Source organism: Lampetra planeri, chromosome 7 (assembly GCF_965212315.1).
Source record: "Lampetra planeri chromosome 7, kcLamPlan1.2.h2, whole genome shotgun sequence".
NCBI lineage: Eukaryota > Metazoa > Chordata > Hyperoartia > Petromyzontiformes > Petromyzontidae > Lampetra > Lampetra planeri.
Genome location: NC_136113.1, coordinates 14632816 through 14657804, shown reverse-complemented (window position 1 = coordinate 14657804; position 24989 = coordinate 14632816). Strand labels below are relative to the sequence as shown.

General features: G+C 43.3%; 1 protein-coding gene across 2 annotated transcripts; it reads right to left on the bottom strand.

Annotated features, from left to right (window-relative positions):
• Positions 1 to 1680: 1680 nt before the first annotated feature.
• On the bottom strand, positions 1681 to 19949 carry CFAP61 (cilia and flagella associated protein 61). 2 transcript variants are annotated; one of them, XM_078596490.1, is made up of 26 exons: positions 19789 to 19949; positions 18611 to 18761; positions 18145 to 18221; positions 17980 to 18047; positions 17767 to 17894; positions 17085 to 17213; positions 16299 to 16458; positions 16031 to 16134; positions 15786 to 15881; positions 15297 to 15478; positions 15105 to 15144; positions 14091 to 14230; positions 13481 to 13607; positions 13116 to 13193; positions 12615 to 12821; positions 12191 to 12322; positions 10877 to 11004; positions 10476 to 10574; positions 10067 to 10232; positions 9273 to 9447; positions 7855 to 8150; positions 7290 to 7623; positions 7053 to 7144; positions 6607 to 6812; positions 5783 to 5873; positions 1681 to 3953 (listed from the first exon to the last, which is right to left on the bottom strand). In XM_078596490.1, exons 1-26 carry the CDS (start codon positions 19929 to 19931, stop codon positions 3753 to 3755), a joined length of 3750 nt encoding a protein of 1249 aa, XP_078452616.1. In that variant the 5' UTR covers positions 19932 to 19949; the 3' UTR covers positions 1681 to 3752. The 2 variants fall into 2 exon arrangements, with proteins under 2 accessions (XP_078452616.1, XP_078452617.1); XM_078596491.1 differs by lacking the exon at positions 19789 to 19949 and adding an exon at positions 19575 to 19779.
• Between the last annotated feature and the right edge of the window lie 5040 nt (positions 19950 to 24989).

The window sequence follows — 24989 nt, the reverse complement described above, 5'->3', positions numbered from 1 at the left end:
TGTCTGTCTGTCTGTCGTATCAATCCGATGGGACTTTTTTTTCGTTACATTTTTTCTTGTTTTTCACGGTCGCGTGAAATGAGACACGGGCAGACCTCCCTTTGACCTTGGCAGCGCGCAGCGCTCACAAAGGGCGTCGCTTCAAACGCGCCCGAGGCTTCGAGCTTTCAGGAGACTGCTAATGCACGGTGCATCTGGCTACCTGCCGCCTGGATCATATGGCCAATTACTTGCGCCTGCACAGATCAGTACAATTGTATCCAAAACTTGCTCTTAATTTTCTTCTTTTAAACTGTATAGAATTGTGGTGGTGGCGTTTTTTATTTCTGCGTAATGATATAATGGCGCTTTGGGTGGCAGATTTGTACCAGAAAGGCGCCACGTGTTCTTCAAGCGCAGCATCACTCGACATAACGCGCGTTGTTTGTCCTGTAATGCAGGCTACGTTGTAAAAAAAGAATGTACTACGTAACCAAAAAAAAACACGTGCAGGGTGCATATACGGCATGAGTATGTTTTTTGTAGATATGCCCAATTCAGTTGTCAATCCAGCTGCTGGATTGTGGGCCTGCCCACGCTGTGCGGATTGTGGGGTTGTTGGACCATAATTCACCGCCCTGGGCAAAGCGGATTGGCTAGACGATCGAAGTCGGAGCGCAGATTTTAATGGAACAATGGAGTTTGTTTACATTACCCTCTGTTGCCCACGATGTAGCACCCGCAGCAAAGTCCCAGGTGTGTCGCGGAATTTTCGAAAAGAACCTCAAGCCCACCCCCGCCGTTCCACCCTATTCTCTCCAATGGTCACGAACTCGCAGTACGGCAGAGACAGCCGTCAGCCACCACCCCCGGCCCTCTCAGCTCCCTCGGTCACGTAGGTGCAATTGGATAATGTGCCACGAAGATCGAGGACCTCCAAGGTGCGACAGCCGTGGAATGAAAGAGGTTGAGAAGCACTGCCAGATAGTATAACTACCATCTGTCTGATGAATGGTGGTCCTTTATCGATGCACTATCCAGGCTAAATTCTGCCGGGCCTCCGAGATCTGGCACATTTCAGGTGACTTTTCTCACATGGTTACTTATTGTATGGGATATGTTGAGATGCTTATTTTTCCTAAAACAATTAAAACGCCGTGTATATTATTTTCTCGCTTAAACTGTGATCACTGCAGAAACATGAGGTTAACGTGCCCTGTACGATTATACTTTATCAAGCACATTACACTGGGCAGAATTGATGCAACATACCACGCCATGTAATAACGTAGCAGCTTAGTCATAATTTCGTTTTCTTTTCTTGCGATAACGTAATTTTGCAGCAAAAGGTCGCTGCAAATTAAATCGGAAGTCAATCCGATATTTAATTTGTGTACCCCGAGTGAGTCGTGCTTGAACGCATCGCAGAAAGGAGTTAAAATGCTGGCAACGGTAATTGGCAAACAAAAGCCAAGGTGCGTGTTGTGTTGTGATTCGTGTTTATTGGTCGATGCACGCAGTCAATGCGGTGCTAAAATTAAAACGCCTCCACTTGTGTCCAACGTGACAGCTTGCAATTCCCGTCTGCCCATGAACGGAGCCCGCCCGCCTCTTAAATTACTTAATATTGGATTTAGACATGAACAGTGAAATTATATGATCGGTTGTGTTGCAAGGACTGGAAATTGAAAACCACCGATATACAGGATTTTACTCCATTATAGCACATGTTTAATCAATTCTGTAACGGACGGAATGGCAGCACAAATGTATTGCCTTAAAATGTGCGTATGCATGTGATGGTTTATGCATTGTCAATGTCAGCACCATCATTTTTTTAAGTCACCAAAACAGCAATACTCTCAGAGCACTATTTCCATTAAGCACAGTATGGGTAAAAAACCCCACAGCTTTTAAAGCAAAAAAAATATAGAATGTACCCGAGATAACGTCTACCAAGACAATCATGCAAACTCCGGTCATCCTCGCAGGGGCTTTTGGCTCACCATCGAACAAAGACGGTCACCACATAGCACGCTTTCAGATGCGCTTCAGCGGCCGTCTGGAACGCTCTTCCCATATTAGGAAGCCACTGGAGCTATGCACTTTTAAATCGAGATTTAAAACTAATTTATTTGTAACTGCTTTTTGCGTTTCGATTGTTGTCTTTCCCCCGCACATCTGATTAGCACGATTGGCTACGTACGGTGCGAAATAAGTTAAACATCTTACATCCCAAAGAGATGGAGTTGTGAAATCAGCACAGAACTATATGGATTGGATTGATGCATCACAACATCGTGCGATGGATTGGGGAGGCCTTCATCCAGCAGTGGATAGACTATGGCCGATGATGACGGACACGTTTTGTCACATAGGCCATGGCATGTCCATCAGTTCAGTCATAATACCGTGACACAGAATTACATTTCAGGATGTATTTAATAACTGTTCAAATATGGAAATATTTCTGTAAAAGGTCCATTGCTAAGATTCTTGAAACATTTGTCAAGAATGTTTTCTTTTATTTCAATCCACATGTCAAGGCAACTTTCAGCAGCCACTGTACAGGTACAATGCTCGTGAATGCAAAGCGACCAATTTAAATGGGCTTTTCTGAGCACATTCTCAATTAAAGCAGCGAGAGAAGGCAATTCAAGTCTGTTGTATGTTGACCATTGAGTTTGTACCCATTTACGTGCATAATAACGAGATGTTATTGGTTGCAGGGTTATATTGTGGGCAGAATAAGGCATCCACAGTTGTACTATACTTGTGTCCCAGAGTATATGCTCCCCGCTTTCACCAGTCTGCACCGGCCAGCGTGGTGAAGTATGCCCCCACGATCTGCGTGGCATGGGAATGACCTCGCATCCAGAAGTGGACTCACAAAGGGCTGTACATGTGTAGTGACAGAGCGCCGAATGCTGTCAAGCAGCAGCAACTGCGGTGGACACAGCGCACACTCCGTTGAGCATATGCAGGGGTGTGCCGGCAGGGCGGAGGAACTTGGGCAAGGGTCACGGTAGACCTCATAGGGAGGACCCTGGAACCCTCTGGTGAGTTCGAGAAGGGAGGTGCGGCTAGGGCAGAGCCAAGCCGTGCCGAGTGGAATATAAGCAGCGGAGAGCGAGAGTTCCGGGCTGACGGTTCTGGGGGGGGTGGACTCGTCTCGTCGTCGCTGTCGTCGCCGCCGCATTCGCCCGATCATTGCACGGCCAAACAGTAGTTGGCCGTCTCGGTCGATGCAGTCGGTGCAACGCGGACAGGGTCGTGTCTGGGCCGGGCTGTACGGCAGCGTAGTCATGAGAGAGGGGGCCGGAGTTGGTGGTGTGAACGAGATAGAGAAATAAAGAGAGAGACGGTACCTCCTGCAACTACCTCGTCTCCGACTGAGTGTGTGCGCTGCACACCACACGCACACACACGCCGCTAGGAAGAGGACACTACACATCTGTCAGGACAAAACATGAGGATAACTTTTTTGCACAGTCATCAACGAAGAAGCTGATAATTTCAAATCATTAAGATATATTTTAAAACTGTGATCTATGTTGGGTATTGTATTACAGAAGGGCTACCATCTATTGTGGTGGCTCTATTAAGCCATCTGATGATCCAACAATACAACTAGTAGATCTTTTACAGCGTTTGAGTAATATTCTAAATCAACAATATTTTAAAAACAGGAAAATCTCCATGAAAACAATTGACATAACCACCATTAATTACCAATGAAATATCACTCAAAATTGTCTTTTGGTAGCAAGCCTCTAGATTATGCCAGGTCGAAAGAACATGGGCAGGTGGTAGTGATTGTATTGCAGATACGAGATGAGTCGGGTCTCCACAGCTTTCTTGTAACCCAGCTTCTTGAACTGCTCATCGAGGGACTGTGGGCCACCTTCAAGCAGGGACAAGTCTCCCTGCACCAGCTGCGTGGCGAGCTCCAGCATCGAGGGCCCCGACTCCGCCTGCACACTCAGCAAAGAGCACCAAGTCAGCTTGCGGTGCCGACTGGCGATGCAAGGCCTTCGTTGAACGAAAGTCATGCGAATGTGCCACGAAAATTTGTCATTATTTTTAAAGGTAAACCCAGCGGTTTATTCATGAATGTACCAAACTCTCTTCTACGAGCGAAACACTCAGGGGTTGTTCTGAAGCATCGAATACAAAGGATGTAATAAATGTTAATCATTTATGATTTTCAAAATGTCATTTGTGCGCGTATAATCAATACCTTCATGCAAATTTAAGAAGACAACATGGATTTAAATAGTTTAACACGTAGGCTTTCACGACCAATATTATTGTGGATTTAAATAACTTGCATTGTCACTTAAAAACATAACCCTGTTCTGCTCTTGTTAAAACTTTAAACCATTTATTTTATTTAGTATTGATCTAGACAATGGGTGTTGGGTTAAAGTAGAAATACTGGCATGATCTATTGTGTCCTCACCATACTCGTACAATACAACAATCAATACAAAACTTGGCAGTAGTGGTTCAGAAAAGTGCTACTATTATAGAAAATCTTCAAGTTTTTTTTTAATAAATGGTACACATATAAAACCTTGGCCCCTATACCCTGACCATCTTTACACTATACTTAAGACAACTCATTGGCCAAATATGTAGCCACTCGTAACGTCAGCACCACGAACATAGATGGACTCGTCCATCTGACCAACTACCAAATCGCTGTCCGTGGTGCTGACGTTAAGAAAAACCGCCACTTTTTAAAACAAATTCTTGCTGTGGATTTAACACCTGATGATGATTGCTTGTGTTGCACTCGAAACGTCGTGAGAATTTTCTTTATTTCCCTTATACGTGACTTTACCGAAAGAAGCAAGAATATGAATCCCTGCAGTCACCAAAGCTTTAAATCAAACTATAATGCATTCAATCTAGTAATACGACTAAAAAAACGATACATTATCCTTATACAGCAACTGTAGGTTAGAACTAAACACAGATTTGTGAACTTTTATTGACATCATCGCATGCATTTTTGCAGGTAAGAAGAGACAGCATGACATTAAAAATAATTGCATGTTTAAATTAATGTATGTAGACTCCTCTTGTCAATTTACTACTAGATGGGGGGGGGGGCTTCTCCACACCGTATGGATTTTGGGAGTTATTAACCACATTTCACTACCCTGTGTGGTGTGCGTTGGTTAAGGCAGGGAGAGTAGACACGGAAGCATTGTACAATACAACAATATACAGACAGTATAGTGTTGCACTGCCCTCTGCTATCCTCAATTTAGCCCCACAGCAGCCTAAAATACCTGTCTTGTGCATTTGTTCACCCCCATCCAAACACTATTCAGGCTCAACCCTGCTAAGTTTAGAATTTCATATTTATGTAGGTTTAGACCATTTGGCTGCTATACATTTCCACGCGATAAGCTGCTTCGTTGAGCTGTCATTTGTGACCAGGTCGCTTATGATAAACAGCTATATAGCTCAGTGGGCCTTCCGTGGTAATTAAAAAAAAAGTTATAAATGGTTTATAGTTTATGTTGAACTTCTTCCCCACATACGTAGCCAACGATGCTAATCGAACAGGCACATTCTGCGTTATCTAATCATAAGCAGATGGACATAATTAACACATATGTACTGTAGATCCATACGTATGAACCACAACATTTTCACCAAAAGGCTTAAACAATACGCAATCAGTTGTTTTTACACAGCAATCGGAGACTTTGCAGTAGTTCAAGAACGCAGAAGCTGCGAAGGTAATTTTTTTTAATTCGTGAGCTGCGTAAAATCTAAAGCAAACAACCTGTGCGGTGGACACCAGCTGCCGAAGTTCCCTCTGAAGGTCTTGAAAGCGGTCATGGAAAATGGCCATGCACCAGGGCTGTCTAAAATAGCTGTGTATAGTAAAAAAAAACATAGTTATAAAAAAACAATGTACAACTTCGACTATACTTGTTGAACATCGTGCTCTAAATTCTTGAATTATTGAGTAGCGTGGCATCAGGTAGCTGGAATTTGAACAGTGATATATCCATTGTAACAGCACGCACATCTGTGCCCCATTCTGGTAAGCGATTTGTACGTATGTTGAACTTCTTTTGCACCGTATGTAGCCAACCGTGCTAATCTGAAGTGCTGGAGAAGGACAAAATAATTCAAACAAAAAACAGTTCTAAAGAAAGGAGTTTTTAAAAAAGATTTAAAAGTGCAAAGCTGCAGTGGCTTCCTAATATCGGAACGAAAAGCATTCCAGACGGCCGCTGAAGCGCATCTGAGAGCGCGTGATGCAGTTACCATCTTTGTTCGATATACCCTACATCACAATCATCATATGCCACCCAGGCCAGAAATGAACGAAAACGCTGTTGGCCCACAGCTTTGATAGCAAAACAGCAACAACAGTCATTGCCGTGGGAAGGGTGGGGCGGGCGCCCCAGGTGGCCCTCTAATGGGTAGCTGGACATTTGGAAACGAAGGAAGTGGTGGCAGCTGGTGGTTCAAATGTTTAGTCGTGGTCGAACGGTGCCTAGCGCCACAGCAGCAAGGCGGAGGAGGGGGGGGGGCCTCTGGCAAGAGTGTCCCCATGGATGCTCCGTGTGGGTGCCAATTAATGTTTAAGAGGAGTACCTGTACAAGTCTGGGATGAGACCCTCGTCGAAGCGTGACAGCAGCTTGTTGAGTAGTTGCTCGTGTTGGCCATACAAATGTACGTAGTTGCTGCTTGGCAGGGGCTTGGCTGACAGGCACGTCAGCGTCTCTACCGTGCCATGACGACCGACGTGAAGCCGGAAGTAATCTCCGTCTTCGGGACGGCCCGTTACCAACTCTCGGCCCTGCTGACCAAAGGTACCGCATTCACGCCCAGCGGTTCTGTAGCCATGTAGCATTTACAGTGTCGCTCTTAAAACATGCGGAATACTTTTTTCACGTCGCTCTTTAATACGTGAGAAAAAAACATTTATTTTTACATTTTCACTCGAAAGATAAGTATTTTTAAAACGATATGAAGGCTTTGACTAAAGTGGTTGATGCATTCATCAGCAAATAAAAAGAACTGTCCGAACAATACTTGCATAGTCTGGTCGAGCCATTTGAGCCTCCAGTGGAATTACGACACCTGGTTTTACAATATGCAGGTAGTGGTAGCCTCCGGGCAAAATCCCACCTGTGTAAACACAATAAGTAAAAACATTGATGTTTCAGTACCTCTTAATATTATCTATATATACAAACGTAGAAAAACAAAGTTACTTGAATTTTCTTGAACGTATTTATGATTTATCATCGACGTATTGCTTTGGGTAACTTGCCCTGGATATTGGGTGCCGTGAACGTAGGCACCAGGCGGTTAAGCGAGTCGGAGAGATCGTCGCTGGAAGGAGGCTCCAGTGTCGGGTCCAACAGGGGCAGCACGCCAGCTGCCAGATGGAAGCCCACCTCCTTCGAGTTGTATCCGGCATGCGCAGCGTGGTCGGCGTAGTAGCGGCGGGCGTACTTGGTGAGGGTGCCAGCGGCACGCACCGCGCCGTCGCTTGTGCAGAAGGAAGCGTCGATCACCAGTCGACCGTCGAACACCAGGCAGGAGTCATTGGCTGCCCGGAAGGCCTCATAGTCCACTCCTTTCCGGTAGAATGCAAAGAATGCCTAAAATTGACAATATACGGTAATCTGAATGCACAAATCATTTCAATACTTTCACACTGCATTTGCTGAACAATTGCATATTAAAGTGCATTATTAAGACTTACTTGGTAGTTGACATGCTTAATTAAAAAATATTTGTTGGATTCTTTCCGCTTTAAAGTGCGCTGCATACCACCAGCATATGGTTTAATTGGGGTGAATGATTAAAATAGGCGATAAAACACAACTCACGCTGCATTCCAGACTGAAAGGTTTGGTGTCAGTCGTGAAGGAGGCAGAAGTGATGAGGTCACTCTGCTGTGCATTCTCATTCCAGTGGGCAAGCAAGCAGGAGGAGTGGACCTTCACCCCGGCTTGAAGCAGGGCACCGCGGATTGCCGATTCCACCGCAAAGTTGTTGAAGCAGCAGACGGTGTAGCCGTGAGGAGGCTCAGCCAAATGAATGCGTGAACCAGCTACACAAAGCTTCAGTAGGGTCTGCACTGTTGTGTACGCATCTAGGCTGCTCCCATAAACAATGGCATTGCCTGAACGAGAATAATAATAATAATAATAATGACAGTAATGATAATGCACAGATACCCATTCCAGTAACACAATGTTTAGTTTTTTTTTTGTCTTTTCATGAATTTTATCCCATTTGTGATATCAGTGTCAGGCCATGAGATGGAAAAAATACTTTCCGATCTCTCGCACATCCAAATGTATCATGTCAGAGAGTGGCGACGGAAGTGGATATCACAAAAATACTGGGTCCTCAAGGTAGAGTACTTTCCCATCCACCATGCCCTAAAGAGTGATGTTGATCGCGTGACAGTAAAAACTATATTTGTAGTTCTTAGAGGTATAAATTAGGGAAATTAAGTTTAGAACCGAATTTATCGAAGTGGTTTATTTCTACAGTGATTACTGATCAGGCTAAGCCCATCAACACACTTCTATAATTCCAAACCTAGTTCAATCGCAGGGGGTTGCCTAGATTCCAACCAGCTAAGTGCAGTGTCAGCTCAGCGCTCCGACCACTTTGCCACCTTGCATCTTCCACAAAATGTAGTTTTCAATTTAAGGTTTCTACAAGAACCATCTGAATATGCACGTTAAACTTCCTTCGCAACGTACGTAGCCAACCGTGCTAATCGGAGGTGCGGGGGAAGGACAGTCGGAGGGGCCGTGCACGCAGGTGATATGGAGTGACTCGTGCAGCCAGCTATGGCTGCAAAGTTTGGTAGTACATGTTATGTATATCGTTTATTGTAACATTTCAATCACAGTTCATATAATCACTGTTACATTGTTTTTATAGCTTTATTTTGGTGATTTCGAAAACGTTTTGGTTTAGCCATATTTGTTTGTTGTAGTACAGAGTTAGACTGATAACTTTAATATAAATTGTCTTATGGTTGTTATTGTTTGACTTGCACCCCACTGGGAGTTTTGCACACAACATTGATATACGGTGCTATTTCTGGAAGACTTTGCTGTTTTTTCCTGTATTTTTCTGTTTGCGCGTAATCACTTTAAGATGTTTCTTGTTCATGTTTTTGTTTGTCGCGGTTGCACCCGATTCAAGAGCCGAATGGCCCACAGGGCTATACCAAATAAATGAAACTGAAATGAAACTGAAAAGGTGCTGGGCATGTGTTCCTCACCTTGCCCACCAAGGAAGTTGCGTCTCAGCCATTCGAGGGCATGTTGGCAGTCGTCTTGGTCATTGAGAGTGAAGAGATTTGCGGGAACAGGTCCGCTATAGCGGCGATCAGGGCTGTTCGGCACCTCTGCATTAGTCAGGAGTTTGCTCAAGTCAGCTTCCGTTGGACACGGTACCTGGCAGCGTGACATTGTTAGGAATGAAACAATAGTCGTCATTAAAAAATGTAATGTTAATTCAATTCTGCTCTGTCACAGCACGGACATAACTCCGCAACCTTGCATAAAAAAGAAAGTGTTTATTAGTAGACAACTTAAACAAAAAAAAACAAGTGAGCAACTAAACAAAACTTTCCAACAACGCAACCCTTGTAAATGACGGACAGTCCCCAACTTACAGACGGGCTCCGTTCCTGAGACCCATTCATCAGTCGGAACACAATAATGTACTGAATATATATGCACATACGGTCAGTGTTATGAAAGTGTTACGGTTCTACAAAAAAGGGAATCATTGTTAAACTCATAAATAAGAAGAAATATTGTACATATGTACATGTGTCAAACCAAACAGTTCCGCGGTTCGGTTCGCCAGTGCGAGTTTACTTTCGCAAGTCAGATGATTAAAAATAATTATCTTACGGAAACTTGTCTGTAAGTGCAGATGTTCATACGTCGGGCGTTTGTAAGTTTGGGGCTGACCGTAATATGATATTATTAAAATGTAATATTGCACATTACAATAGTGTATGCTATCACACTTTGAGCTCTATGCTTCCATAAGCTGTCCTCTTACCTCATATTGCTGGCCAGTGCACAGAATAAGGTGGTCATAGGACACATGGCCACCTCCTGTTACGACATGCTTTGCTGAGCGGTTGATGGCCGTCACTTTGCCAACCACCACAGATACACGTGAGTGGAGGGACAGCAGGGCAAGGTCGTTTGTGCTGTAACAGTGACTGCAGCAGAGTGCATGAGCATGGAGGAGCAGAAAGCACAGGAATTTTGGGGGGGGGGGGACAGGGACTGTTTTAAATATCAGTGTGTAAGAATAAATGTTTTGTTACAAATATTCCAATTGCTTTGTTATGGAAAATTCAGTAGTACATTGGAATTATGCACTACTTGCATACGTGCTATGAACGTTGGTTATTTGGAACAGATGAGTATATTTATAGAGGCCACTGTGCTCTCTTAAATACCTGCTGGCTAGAAATCCTTCTCGTATGGGACAAGGGGGCAGCTCCCCCGGGAGACCATGTGTAGATATCAAAGTCAGGTTGTTGAAACGCAAGTGTGGGCTGTGAAACCAAAAGCCACAATTGATGTTAGCGAGGATTTCATACATTAATTCATGTTTACAAATATTCTCGACGTACTATTCAGCACAGATGAAGTTGATACGGCATTAGTTATAGACTGCAGGCCTTAGGAGCCACTTCTAATCCACGTTTTGATAGGGAAAATAAAGAGGCATGGTTAATCTACCCTGAACAATTCTCAGGTGCGCCGAGTAAATCGACTGATTTGTATCGACACTTCTGTGCCCTTCAGCAGAGAATCGCTGAGATGTGGTGTCATTTGCTTCTAGAGGTTGGCTTACCAAAAAGCCAAGGTTTCCAGGAAGGAGATTCCGGTATCAGACGCTCCAACCACCACAATGCGAGCGTTCACTGTGACCTTGGGCTCCAGCGTTAGCTTTCTGTTAAAGTGGTTCAGAGCGTACTTGTCCTGCCAGGGTAGAAAGCATCGTTAATAATTGATTTACGTCTGGAAAAAAAAATACAACAAAAAACATGACAAAACATCTCTGAAGAAAACTGAAAGATTTTTCAATAAAATGTGAAATAATCACCATGGTTACATCTGCAAGCACGTGTCAAGGAGCTTGCAGTGAAACACAAGTGGGTAAAACGCATTCTCAGTTTATCAGAGCGTGAATCATACATCAACGTTCAAAATCAAATGTAGTGTAGTACGTATGTATGTTTAACTTCTTTCACATCGTACATAGCCAACCGTGCTAATCAGAGGTGCTGGGGAAAGACAACAAACTAAACACAAAAAGCACAGTTCCTATGATCACTGTTACATTGCTTTTATAGCTTTATTATGGTGATTTTGAAAACGTTTTAGTTTAGCCATATTTGTTTGTTGTAGTACAGAGTTAGACTGATAACTTTAATCTAAATTGTCTTATGGTTGTTATTGTTTGACTTGCATCTCACTGGGATTTTTTCACACAGCATTGATATGCGGTGCTTTTTCTGGAAGACTTTGCTGTTTTTTCCTGGATTTTTCTGTTTGCGCGTAATCACTTTAAGATGTTTCTTGTTCATGTTTTTGTTTTTTTTGCGGTTGCACCCGATTCAAGAGCCAAATGGCTCACAGGGCTATACCTAACAAATGAAACTGAAACAGCTATGAAGAAATGAGTTTTCAATCTCGATTTAAAAGTGCATAGCTCCAGTGGCTTCTTATTATCGGAAGGATGAGCGTACCAGACAGCCCTAGAAGTGCATCTTAATGCATGTGATGCAGTGAGCGGCTTTGTTCGATGGCCAATCTGACTGTCATACATCTGCAATGACCATGAGCACACCCAGTGCAGTACATGTGTATGATGTAATTGTTATAATTATTGCATATACCACCTTTTCGCACGCAATTATTGATTCTTTATCTTGCATACATTCGTTTAGTTCTAAATCACAGTAAAGTGTTTCTTCATGTTTCAAGCAGTGTGCACTTTATGCTTGCATGGTCTGTTATTTTCTATAGATGTTCACATATCTGACCTTTTCATGTATCCCCCGATACTTAAGTCTCCAGCGAGGCAGATATGCACAGTTGTACTGTAACTCTGAACGATTTTAGATTGTAATTTTGTACAACAAAAAAGTCAACGGTGACTCACCTGCTCCATCAATACCCTTTGAGAGGGGGAATTTTCTCCCAACTCATGCAATGGATACGAGATCTGACTTCGGGGACGGACAGGAACCAGGCAGTGCAGCACCGAGCTCAGTGTGTGATGCTTTTCTGTCCACTGGCAAAGGAAGAGGTTGAATAAGTACCACATCGCTTCATGAATGCCATTTTGAAAACTGACATTCAGAGTCAACTGTAAGCTTTGGGCACCCAAAGTGTGTGAATGCAGTAAGTGGTGACACACAAGACCGGACAGAACACAGCCCATAAGTTATATTTTTCTTTCATGCAGCTGGTAAAGCACACATCCGCCTCCTGCTGGTGAGGACATAGGAAATTGCATCCTTTTAGCATTCGTGCAACATTGGTTGTAAAATGAACAGTGGATCCTTCTTATCGAAATCACTTACGCTTTTCTTTGAGTACCCGGGGTAGACTGGGTAGTAAAGAGATGTGCAGTGGGATAGCCTCAGCACTTCCTTGAGGAAGTGTTTTGTGTAAAGGTAAGCGGCTGGGTTCAAGACGAAGTGGCAGAGGTGAGCATGCTGATCTCTTCTGTGATGGCTATAGTAGATGAAGTCTTCAATGTTGTAATGTGATCTGATGTATTCTATATCCTGTGAGATCCACAACCAATTAAACAATATAATGTTCTTCATTTTTGACAGCTCTCATTGTAATTTAGCTAGAATGAAAAGCTGTGAATATAATTAAGTGAATCTACAACATTAAAGTTTATTGTAATGTTCAAAAATTATAACCATACATTGAAAATGTAAAGATAACGTATAACTGGACTTAAAACAAGTTATTACAAGCCAATTGTGTGTAAATATAACCTATAAGTATAGTTAAATGTACAATGCCCATTGATGAGAACATGTTAATTCTTACAATTAATAAATACACACCTCTTCTGCACGGACAACAGCCACACCAACAATTTTCTCCAACATCTCAGCCACATACACGCGGATTTGGGTTCCATTCTGAATGACACAAAAATGTATTACATTCACAATGCAGTGCATTATGCCCAGCAAACCACGGCAGATTCGCTTACTATATCGCCACAATTAAAGCAACACTTATCAGCATCACCCACGTGGCAAGCTCAGACATGTAGAAGCGTTATCCCAAAGGTGTGTTTTTTTCCCCCTGACAAAGGACAGTTGCATTGAGGTGAAGCAAGCAAGTCACGATATCGCTTTGATGCAAAATGATATTTTAAAAAAACAGGATTAGGAAGGGAGCTGGATCTGTACGTCAAGCCTACCGGGTCCCGTCGCGCCTGGTTGAACTGGTTAAAGTCTGCCAGTAATAATTTGTGCTGATCCAGTGTCTCCACCAGGCTCTTCACTGCATCACTGTCATTGCTCCGGGCAGCACGCACAACCATTGACCTGCAGGTTGCAGCACATGCGATGGACAGCCACTATGCATGATCTATTTTTCAAGTGCGCATATCTTACAATCTAACATATTAATGTACAGCTCGTTGTCCATAGACTGCTGGATGAAGGCCTTCTCATGCCATGCCACTCATGGGGGTTGTTTGACCATAGATTTCACTTCGAAGAGTTTCATATTTTACAGAAGCCCAATACTGTACTCAGGGATCCGTGACATATGTGTCTGTTGAACTTCTTTCGCACCATACGTAGACAACCGTGCTAATCAGAGGTGCGGATCAGAGGTGTGACAGTGAACTGCAAGCCTATAGGTACAGATGGGAGCACGAGACACCTCGGTTAAGCATCGCCGTGTCGCGCTTAATTTACTGGCTCTTCATGTCAATGTGATTTTCACAACGTGTGGTGTGTTTGATATCAACGGTGGAAACACGATGATGGCACCGAGTCCAGAGATGAATGAAGAGGACCCACTTGTGCAGGGCTGATCGATGGACAACGTAGAGCTCCTGTGAAAAGCCACTGACGGAGCGAGGAGTGACTCGCATCAAGCTGTGCAGCAAAGGAAACTCTGGCAGCGGGTGGGGTACGGTCATGATGCAGTAGTTCTTGTCCTAAAGGACACGCACAAGATACAATGGCCTTAACCGGTGGGCTCTCATGAAATTGTCTTTTCCGAGACCAAGGTTCTCTGCAAACCTCCCGGCTACCATCAAAGGTTTGTACACGAAGCCATACAAATATACAAACAGACATAATTTCAACCGTGATGATGGGTACAAACTTAGTAATCATTGGAAAGATGTTATCAACCACGCAAAAAAGACTTAATTACAATTTTTTGGACCATCTTACCTGACAGGCACTATTTTACTTTACTTTACCGAGTGATAACATCCCCATTTATTTTTTAACAGTACTCTCTTCATTGTTGAGCCAGCATTGGTATAAACATGGGCATTTTCGTTCTTTTGTCAATCATGTGTATCAGACCTCCCCTCCCCCTCTCTGTCCATTGTGTTGGCGTGTGCAGTAGTTTGTCGCTTGCGCACAATCGCTTCCACGCCGTCGCCCACCCTTTTGGCCCCGCCCCCCCTCCCTCCCGATACGTTCCATTCATTGGCTACCATATTCTGATGAGCTCCCCCCTCCCTCTCCTCCCCCCTCAACTCGCTTTTAAGGGATTACATCTTGAATCATTGCCTCACTTGATGCAGCTAATCTGGCTGTGACGGTCCCACCTGATGACGGAGACTTGTGTTGCCTCCGAAACGTCGTGATTTTTTGTTTTTATTTTATTTTCATTAATTTTGATGTTTTACCTACGTGACTTTACCGAAAAAACCTAAGAATATGATTCCTTGCAGTCACGAAAGCTTCAAATCTAGAACTTAACCGGCTTGTTCGTGTGGTCTTATTTGTGATAAGGTGCGTTAATGCCCTCTGCCGGCTGTACTCATGTACTGTACTTGTTGAACTGTCACATACCGGAAAGATATTAAACACATACGGCAGAAAATCTTGGGACCTGAAATGATCGAAACAAAAATGTAATCAGTCGAGTGCAAAGTAAGCTTTGTGGACATCATTTAAATATGATATACTCACGTTAAATGTATGATTGACCAGTACGGATGATGCGTACAAAATAATGCGTGAACAAATCTGCGTGTAACTTACCTCATTTCATACTTCTCATCAATGCAAAAGAGTTGGATGCAAAATGCATTACTAGCACCCATGTAGACTGGCCTGAAAGCCGGAGCCTCAGAAACAATCACATCTGCTTTGGACGGTGGCTGCAGGATCATAGTCTTGCTGCCAATGTCCACCAAAGACTCCACTTGCTGAGACCGAGTGCCCTACGAAATGTTGTACAGCATACATAAAACAATTTAATGATCATACAATTGTGTAATATTTTACGTATTATGCATGAGTCTAAATGTGTACAGAATGATGGTGTGAGGCACCCCTTTAGTCTATTTTATTTGCCTAATTTGTATTGAAATCACTTAGCCTGTCGACCTTTCTCTGGCCTTTTTCTGTAATATTAATTAAAATTGGACAACTGCAAACGGCCAGGGGGTACCTGACAACACCCATAATCATTCCAGTTTAACCTCTGAAATAACAGCCTACAGAAAAATGTGTGTCTCTTTCACTCACGGCATTGTCAGCGCTGCTATCAGCCTCCCCTTCACTCGCCAAAGACCCGCCTGACTCAACCGCCTGCGAGTCTGCTTGATTCTCCTTGTCGCTAACCTGTGCACAATGCATCTCACTTATGAACCAATAAAGGTACAATGGTAGTTACACCATCAATATATATGCGTTTAAAAAACTCATGGCAACATTTTTTTCTCCCACAGCTCGTAGAAGTGCTCATGGTTTTTTATTGTCAAATTTGTTACCTCCGGTGGCTGGGATATCTGAGGCTGCTGAGACGGCAGGGAAAAGTGTGAAGTTACAGAGTCAGGCCTGAGATCTGTCTCGTTTCTTTCGGGCTGTTCAGCATCTGTACAGTTCAAGTTAGCACGGACATAGAACAGGCATCTACATCACGGTCAAACATGAATTACTCAAAACAAACTAAGTTTGACTGATATTGAAGATAAATACGTGATGCAGATATTCACAACTGTAATCTAAAATAATAATCAGTACATTGTTGCTTTGTACCTGATTCATACTGCTTGCTTGTTTCTGAATTTGGCTCTGTTATATCATCTGGGTGAGCTTTGCAGAGTCCATGGAATGGGATCAGCTCAAAGCAATCATTTAGAAGTGCGATGTTCACTTCACTGTGTACACTCATGAAGCCGACTCCAACGCCATCCACCTGGCAAACGCAGGAAAAATGTCACAAGCAAATTTTTGAAATTATTACACTTTAAATGACAATTTGTGTTTTACAATAATTAACTTTAACCAATATATATTCTTGCTTTCCATATTACAGTAATGCTATACCTTGCTCATATTTAACAGAGGTCATAAACATAGTGAGCATATTCCACCATCCAAAAAATATTACTTCCAAAGTTCTGATCACTTCATCTGAGACAAAAAGTACCATATTATATAGGTCATATTATTTAAATGTGCCCAAACAAAGTTGCAGACTTGAATATAATTTCATCCCATTATCAAACCGCTTTTGGATGCAGGTGTCCCCGCATTGTGTTAGACGTCAGATTTGTTTAACCATACTTCACCACGCTGGTCAGTGCAGGTTGAAGTGGGGGTTGGGGAGGGGGTGGGAGGGGGGAAGGACCGATTCAACCTATGACTTGTCACTTCTGTTATGTGGCTGAGAAATCAAACTCGGGTCTCCAGGTTCATAGTGCATTGTGTTAACCAATGCACCACCACTTCCCCCCTACCAACAAAAATCAGAAATTTAATGGCAGAGTGAACCACGCAATGGCCACATGGTGAAGTAAAATGATGCGTATATAGAGGTACCTCAGCTACAGCTGTGTGACTGTTTTGATCTTGTGCCTCAATGAGTTCAACCAAGAAGAACTCCCCATATGTGTTACGCAGTTGCAGGCTCTGCTTGCTGAATATGGGAAGGAGGTCATCGTGGTCTTCCTCCCTGCACATATCGTCCAAAGAAAACAGTTAATCTGTGATTGCATATAAAGTTTCTTCAAAGAAAGGAGGATTATGCGATTGTGTGAAATTGTATTTATACTACTAATCAGAGGTGCAGGGAAGGACAACAAAGGAAACACAAAAAAGCAGTTCTCAAGAAATGTTATCAATCTAGATACTGATGGTATATTTTGTTAATAATCTGGCAATATTATTTGTACATTGTTTGCATTTGTGGTCTTAAAAAGTAAAACCAATCTATTTGAAGCCCCACTTTTTATCTAATGCTCTTACATTGGAATGGACGTATTCAAGTTAATGACCACGATAGTGAAAAAAGGTTTCAGAGTGTTTTTAACACGAAGGCTTTCATAACTGATGTTATGAGTTTTGGATCAGATCACATGAGTACAATGCCATGTCAAACACCCTCCTTCCCCGCAGTGTATTTGTATATATATATACATTTTTCTACCATATCTTGTACTTGCATAATTGACGTATGATGCAATTACTTATTATTTCTCCTATCCTAATTAATGGGTGCTACCTGCCTTGCCTGCCGAATGTGGAGGATGGGGAAGTGATTGTGGCGGTGGCACACATAAAGCGACCCTGCAGGGTCCGACACATGTCCATGCATCTTCATTCTGGTGAATATGTTCTCCAGTACAGCACCTAAAGGAAAACACAAATATTCTGAGCTAAGAACGCACACTTAAATAGCAAATATAGGAGCTGCATGTACAAACTGATTACCCACCTGGTGATGCATTCTTCTTTAGAAGTAAAAACACAAAGTGGAGATCTGGCACAGCATTGAACACCGTTCTGCGTGAAACATGAAAGTGATAAATCAACAATATCACTTCATAAATATTAACCAAATATTGATCTTGTCCATAAATGTTTGATTGTGAGTTGGTACCTGATTATTTGTTTTGCACAGTCAGCTTCCACATCAGCCTTGGCCACAAAATAATGCATGAAGAGTGTATTCAAAGGCTGTAAACACACGAATTATTTTTTTATTAATTAGCAACATCAATAGCAAAAATATCCAGTGCATACAAATTCCAAAACTATTAATCCAGGAGTGGATTGGTCAATGCAAAATATGTATATTTTCAAATAAATGTGCATTTAACCACTGGTAAATTCAACATATTTACAGCGACCAATTATGGGGTCACTCCAATCATATGCAAACAATGCATGGTTGGAACATCAGAATCAGAATCTTTATGTCTACTGGAGGAATCCGATGAGCTGCAAAGCTCTTCTTCACAGATGTCCAGTAGCAGCGGGCCAGAAAGCTCCAAAAAACAAAACAACAAAAAACACAATAGGAGTGCAAAGTATAGGAAAGGTGAGCGAATCACTAATATACGTACAGTGCACTTGCCGCTGTCATAGTGTGTGCACATCCACGACGGCCACTCTGCTTGATTCACACACGCCGTGTTGGGGTAATCCAGAAAGGCAGCGTGTGCAATGATTTCATTCGTATCATTGCACAAGGTCACTGCAAGGTTTGCCTTCTCGCTGTTAATATATACAGTATATGTGAAAAAAAATATATTAAGTCAGACCAAATTATTTTTACATTTGCAAAAACAACACGTAGAAAGAGGACATTGAAGCAATACAAGTTAGACATTATATTGTAGGTAACCCTTGAAAAAAGATGTCCATTGTGTTGTAAAGATTAACTTGATCTCAACTTTAAAGATATGTCCCTTATTGCGTATGCTTAACCAACTGAAATTGTTACCTATGTAAATATGATACAATGTAATGATTAGTTCAAATAGATAGTCAAGGAAATATTTGCAAGATTTAGTTATGTTGGCTGTTGGAATGTGGCATAACAATTGTAAGCACATCTAAAATTACAAGGGCTTGCCCATAACTCAGTCTGGTGGCAGCTGGATCAAAAATGCTACTTACATAGGGAATACATCCTATTTATAACCAGGCAAGTGCATCTTAAAAGTCTGTTTAATAATAGAGACCTGGGCTACAAAGAAAGACATGTAATAACAGGTAAAAACAGTATCTAGGGTAATAAATATAAGCAAATCGGAGAAAGAACAAAAACTCTTTACAAACATTCGTCTGATATATAAGCATTGTTATCCCTAGCAATTCCAGAAACCACAAAACCAACATAACATTCATATGCCAGTTATTTAACTCGGCAAACATCTTGCGCATCTGGCTATCGCCTGATGAGGCTGGTTGTAATTACCGGCGAAACATCGTACTCGAATGGTAAATGTTTTGGGTTCACTCTCCAACACACAACCGGTGTGCTGAAATAGCAACAAATTGGCATGTTTTGTTTACGTGACAAACCTTACTAAGTGGCTGTGTTAGGTGTTGGCCGGTTTAACGACACATCTATATTTACGCGATCTAATCCGTAAAAAAAACCACTCTATTTGGGATCTCGCGCGTAGTTTTTTCCGGCATCAAAACAAGCCGTGTGGTTTGCTGTGGCCTCTGCCCATTTCGCCGGAGGGAGGGAGGAGGCGTTGTGTTGAGCTGGTGGCGGCTTCAAGCGACGCACATGAGGCTGACGGGGACGACACGGCCAAAGAGGTGCTCGGTGGCTGGTGAGACGAGCGACTCCAGGTGGTGCACATCCGAGGATTCCGTGCGGCGGGCACACACCCCCTCCATTGCGCCACCCGCAATCATGCCAGCCTCCATCCCAGACTCCCCCCCCTCCTCCTCCTTCACACACAAAGACAAAGATCCCCCGTATAACCATTAACATATTATTGGGGCAAGTGTTGTTGGTGAGCACCTATGAAGGCCGGCAGGGCACACGAGGGGGTGGGTGGCCAGTGACGAAGTTTACACACCCCACCAGATATTAATTTAAGGCTGAGTCGACACACACACGCTGTCACAATCAATAGTACATTATACGTTGCCACATTTTATCACCGCTATTCAATGCGTCGTTTTTTAAAAAACGCGGCGTTACACATTTAAGAAGGGGATTTCATTCCAACTCACGTGGCAATGGACGCCGTAGACTGTTTACGTTTCCACGGCAACGCAACCCTCCACCCCCCTCCCTCCCTCCCGAGGTCACGTGCTCACCTAACTACGGAACGCGTTTTGCAGTCGAACTTTTTTCTTTTTTAAAACGCCAAACGCGCCCCTGCCTACGTGTCCATGGCAACGGAGTTATCAAAGACGAACAAAGAAGGCATCCTCCGTGGAGCCTGTAACAGACTGTCGGGGGCAGGTTGCTGTTAGCGAGTTGCACCGATTAAGGGCGGCAACGGCACACGAGGGGGTTGGGTGGCTAACACCACGCCCGGCCGCCTTTGTCTCCCCCAGTAGCGATGTTCACTGCACACCGCACCAAGTACTCGTTTGAGGCCGAGCCGATCTAGGGGAAGGCCCGGGACCGGTTCGGATAATCGTCAACGGTGTGTTAGTGGCCGTGAGCGGGAATCGAACCTGGGTCGCCGGGTTCGTAGCGCTAACCGCTGCCCCACCGCTCCCCACTTGTCACACCTCACGCCCCGCCCACATCAGACGCGGCGCCATCGATTGGATCGGCCTGGTATCACGTGACGACGGCGACGTTTTGTGATTGGTCCAAAGTCTATAAGCGCCACGTGACACCGCTAGGGACGTTGCCGTGGCGACGGTTTCTACGCGTACACGGCGTGGACTTAATTTAAACCTCCGGTCGTACAAAGCTTACACGAGTGGGGGTTTTAAATTATAAATACAGTATCTCATTCTATTTACGTGGTGGGCAGCAGAGGGCAGTGCAGCAAAACCCATCGTCACCAGCCGTCATGGTGAAATAACGCCCACAACCAGCACGGCGTGCGGGCAGAGGAGAGCGTCTACTCATCCAGCAGTGGATCGCTGTGCACATGCTGTTGTTACATGTCCCATGCTCCGCGGTCACGTATATTGTGCCTTGGGATCTACAGGAGTGTGCGTGTATCGTTAATGAATGATTGATTTACGTGTGAAAAAATCTACAAGAAAAAAATATCTCTGAAAAAAACGGTGAATTATTCAATAAAATGCAGTAATCACCATGGTTACATCTGCAAGCACGTGTCAAGGAGCTTGCAGTGAAACACACACAAGTGGGTGAAACGCATTCTTAGTTTATCATAGCGTGCGTCAAGGTAAGCAGACAGCAACGTTTGAAACAAAATGTAGTGTAGAGTACTGTATAGTGTAGTACATGTGTGTGTTCATATTCTTGGTTCTTTCGATAAAGTCACGTAGAAGTGAAATAAAATAATACAATTAAAATAATAAAATAAAAATTGTGGTTTTTCACAGCAAGAAAATGTTCTTGCTGTGGGTTTCACACCTGATGATGATTGCTTGTGTTGCAATCGAAACGCTATTTTATTTATTCATTTTCCCCTTCTACGTGACTTTACCAAAAGAACCAAGAATATGAATCCCTGCAGTCACGAAAGCTTTAAACCGAAATTTACATTTGTATGTTTAACTTATTTTTGGTTCTTTCGGTAAAGTCACGTAGAAGGGAAATAATAAAATAATGCACATATAAAACACCTGATGACGATTGCTTGTGTTGCAGTCGAAACGTCGTGAGAATGTTATTGTTTTATTTTTTATTTCTCTTCTACTTGACTTTACCTAAAGAACCAACAATATGAATCCCTGCAGTCACGAAAGCTTTAAATAAAAATTTATGTTTAACTTCTTTCGCGCCGTACGTGGCCACCTGTGCTCATCGGACGTGTGAGTGTCTGGATGGGGAGGCGCTTTGCAACGTGGTGTTTGTGTTCGAGTGACAATTCTCAGACTCTTGAGGGCTCATTGTAAGTAAATAGGTACCCGATGTGCGTGTCCGTGGCAGACAAACACGGGCTTGAAGAGCTCATTAATGGGACAAAAGAATACTTGAAGGTTCCATATTCTTAGGTTTTTTTCGGTAAAGTCACGTAGGTAAAACATTAAAATTAATAAAAGTAAAATAAAAAAAATAAAAATCACGACGTTTCGGAGGCAACACAAGCTTCCGTCTTCAGGTGGAAGCTTGTGTTGCCTCCGAAACGTCGTGATTTTTATTTATTTTACTTTTATTAATTTAATGTTTTACCTACGTGACTTTACCGAAAAAACCTAAGAATATGAATCATTGCAGTCACGAACGCTTCAAATCTAGAATTAATACTTGAAGGTCACGTCGAACGCACCAACCACAGCAGTAGTCGGTATTGTAAACAAAATGACGGGGAAGCAGTCGCAGTGGCTTTAAGGGCATTTAAACTCTAATGTTAAAGATCTCTACTTTGGCAGACAACCACACAGCATATACACGTGTCCACAAGAATTTGTTTAAGTTGTTGGTGTAGTTAACCAATGTGCACCGTGGCTTGTGGCTTTTACCCTACAGTGTTGTTCCGTTTCGTTATCAAAAAACCCGAACAGCACAGTTCCTGCACCGAGATGAGAGGTTATTGCTATGAGTTTGTCCAGGAGCCTTGCGTTGCTACCCTGTACACACGTGGCCGTGAGTTTGAAGTGGCAGATGTGTGTCGCACTCTTGTTCCCCCGGAGTATAGGTTGAACAAAATCGTGCTTTTTTTTATATTATATTGCCGCTGTATTCAGAAGCATTTTGGTTGTTGTAATGACCGAAAATTTTACCCCAAGCCAATATTCAGTCTAACGGGTAATTTGAAAATAAACAAAGGTCTCCGATTAGTAGAAATATGCCTTCATGGTGATTAGTCGGGAGGCAGACTTTTAAAGGGTTTGGAGGAATAAGGTTTGAACGAGATCGATTGGAAAACAAAGAGAGTGTTCTTTAGAGGGGAAGGACAGGGATTGACGTCACAAAGCTCTGCCCCCCCCCCCTCTCAAACCATATTTACATTTTGAAAATAAAACATGCTTCAAATCGCTTTAAACTATTGTCATTTTAGTGCGTATTTAATGTGGCGCTGCACTCTGATGTTGTAGGAGTGTTGTTATAACAATTAGTGTTGTTATAACAATTATATATTTATTTAAAGTGACGTATTTTGATGTGACGTCACATTTCTCACCTCCCCCCCTCATCACACACCGTCACAAATGTCTGACCCCCCCTCCCCCTAGGTGCGTGACGTCATTTATGGACGGCCCCAAAGCAGCCCAAACCCCCGGGTCTGCGTAAAGAGGCGGGGCTTAAGCATAAAGAGGCGGGGCTTAAATGAAAGAGGCGGGGCCTAAAAGGGAAAGGCGCCTTGCAGCCGCGTCAGGGAGGAAAGGTTGGGGCCTGATTAGAGTGGAGTTGGGGCCTTAAAAGTAAGAGGAGGCGAATACTAAAGATGAAGAGTGGTCGGGCCCTCAAGAGAGTGAACGTCCTTGTTGAGTTACGGTGATTGAAGTTTAGAATTATACTGCAGCAGGCAATATAGATTTAGAGCTGCAGATGCAGCCACAGGCCAACTAGTTGTGGTTCAATGCTCAAACCTGATAAAGATAACCTGAGTTATCTTTATTTTTGGGCCTGAAACAGTCGTGGAAATTGCACATTTCCATGGTGGGGATTACTCTATATGCATCATTGCACAATAAGATGACCACAGACCAACAAAGGCCGTTCTCTAGAAGTTCACATTCAATATGTTCTCTACTGCCCCCTTAGTCTGGACCTCCCTCCAGCAGAGGTCGCAACCGGGTACCCGATACCCGTACCCTACCCGATACCCGGCTACCCGTACCCGGCCGGGTACGGGTACCCGTTTGCGACCCTGGTGCGGCCGGGTACGGGTAGACCGTGAGTCACTGGTGAGTAACTGTTTGTCAGTCATTTCCCAACGTCTTGTCTCTTCTCACAATTCAAGTTCCTAGAATCAACCCACCCGCGCCTGCAACATGGCTTCATCCCAGAGGTCGCAATCAGGTACCCGATACCCGTACCCTACCCGTACCCGGCCGGGTACGGGTAGAGTACGGGTACGGCCGGGTACGGGTACAGATACCCGTTTGCGACCCTGGTGCGGCCGGGTACGGGTAAGGAATCAAAACCCGTTTGCGACCACTGCCCTCCAGCCATCCGTGCTACTGACTTCCTGCTCATGTCCAGACTCGAGACCTTTTACCCTTTGCCCATCTCTGCTTCCTTTCCCCAAGGTGCACGCACCACTGTTCTGCAAAGCAGCGTGCATTGCAGTTACATTTACATGCTATATACAGTACATCCGAGGTGTATTATAAAGGTAATTTCATGTACGTTTGTGGAGCTTATTTAAACAAATTAATGTTGACATTAATGTGCACATTTTTGCCATCCTTAGCTCTTTCATAAATATTTCTGATATTTCTGTACCGATTTTGCCGCTTTGCCATAACTTATCAACATAATACATTCTACAGAGGGGTTTTTAGACTTGCAACGTATCTGACCACTCTTTGCTAGGGCATATAGTAGTACATTATTACAGAGCCATTCAGCCGCTATATAGAAGTAGCAGTGCTGTAATGTATTTTATTACACTTTGTCAAACATAGGAGTGAGAAAACACTAACAAATTAGACTTGTTTGGCAACGTTTGTGCGTCATTTCACATGTACCCGGTCTCCAGTATTCTCTTTGATTTCTAACCGACAGCTGTGTAATGTAATTGTCATTTTCTTATAAACATCACGTAAATTGTATATGTATAATAGTTTTGAGAAACAGAAAGCATGACAATAACATTGCAGTACATTTGTTCGGTACTGTGCTCTGCTAATGCAAATGATAATGAACATACG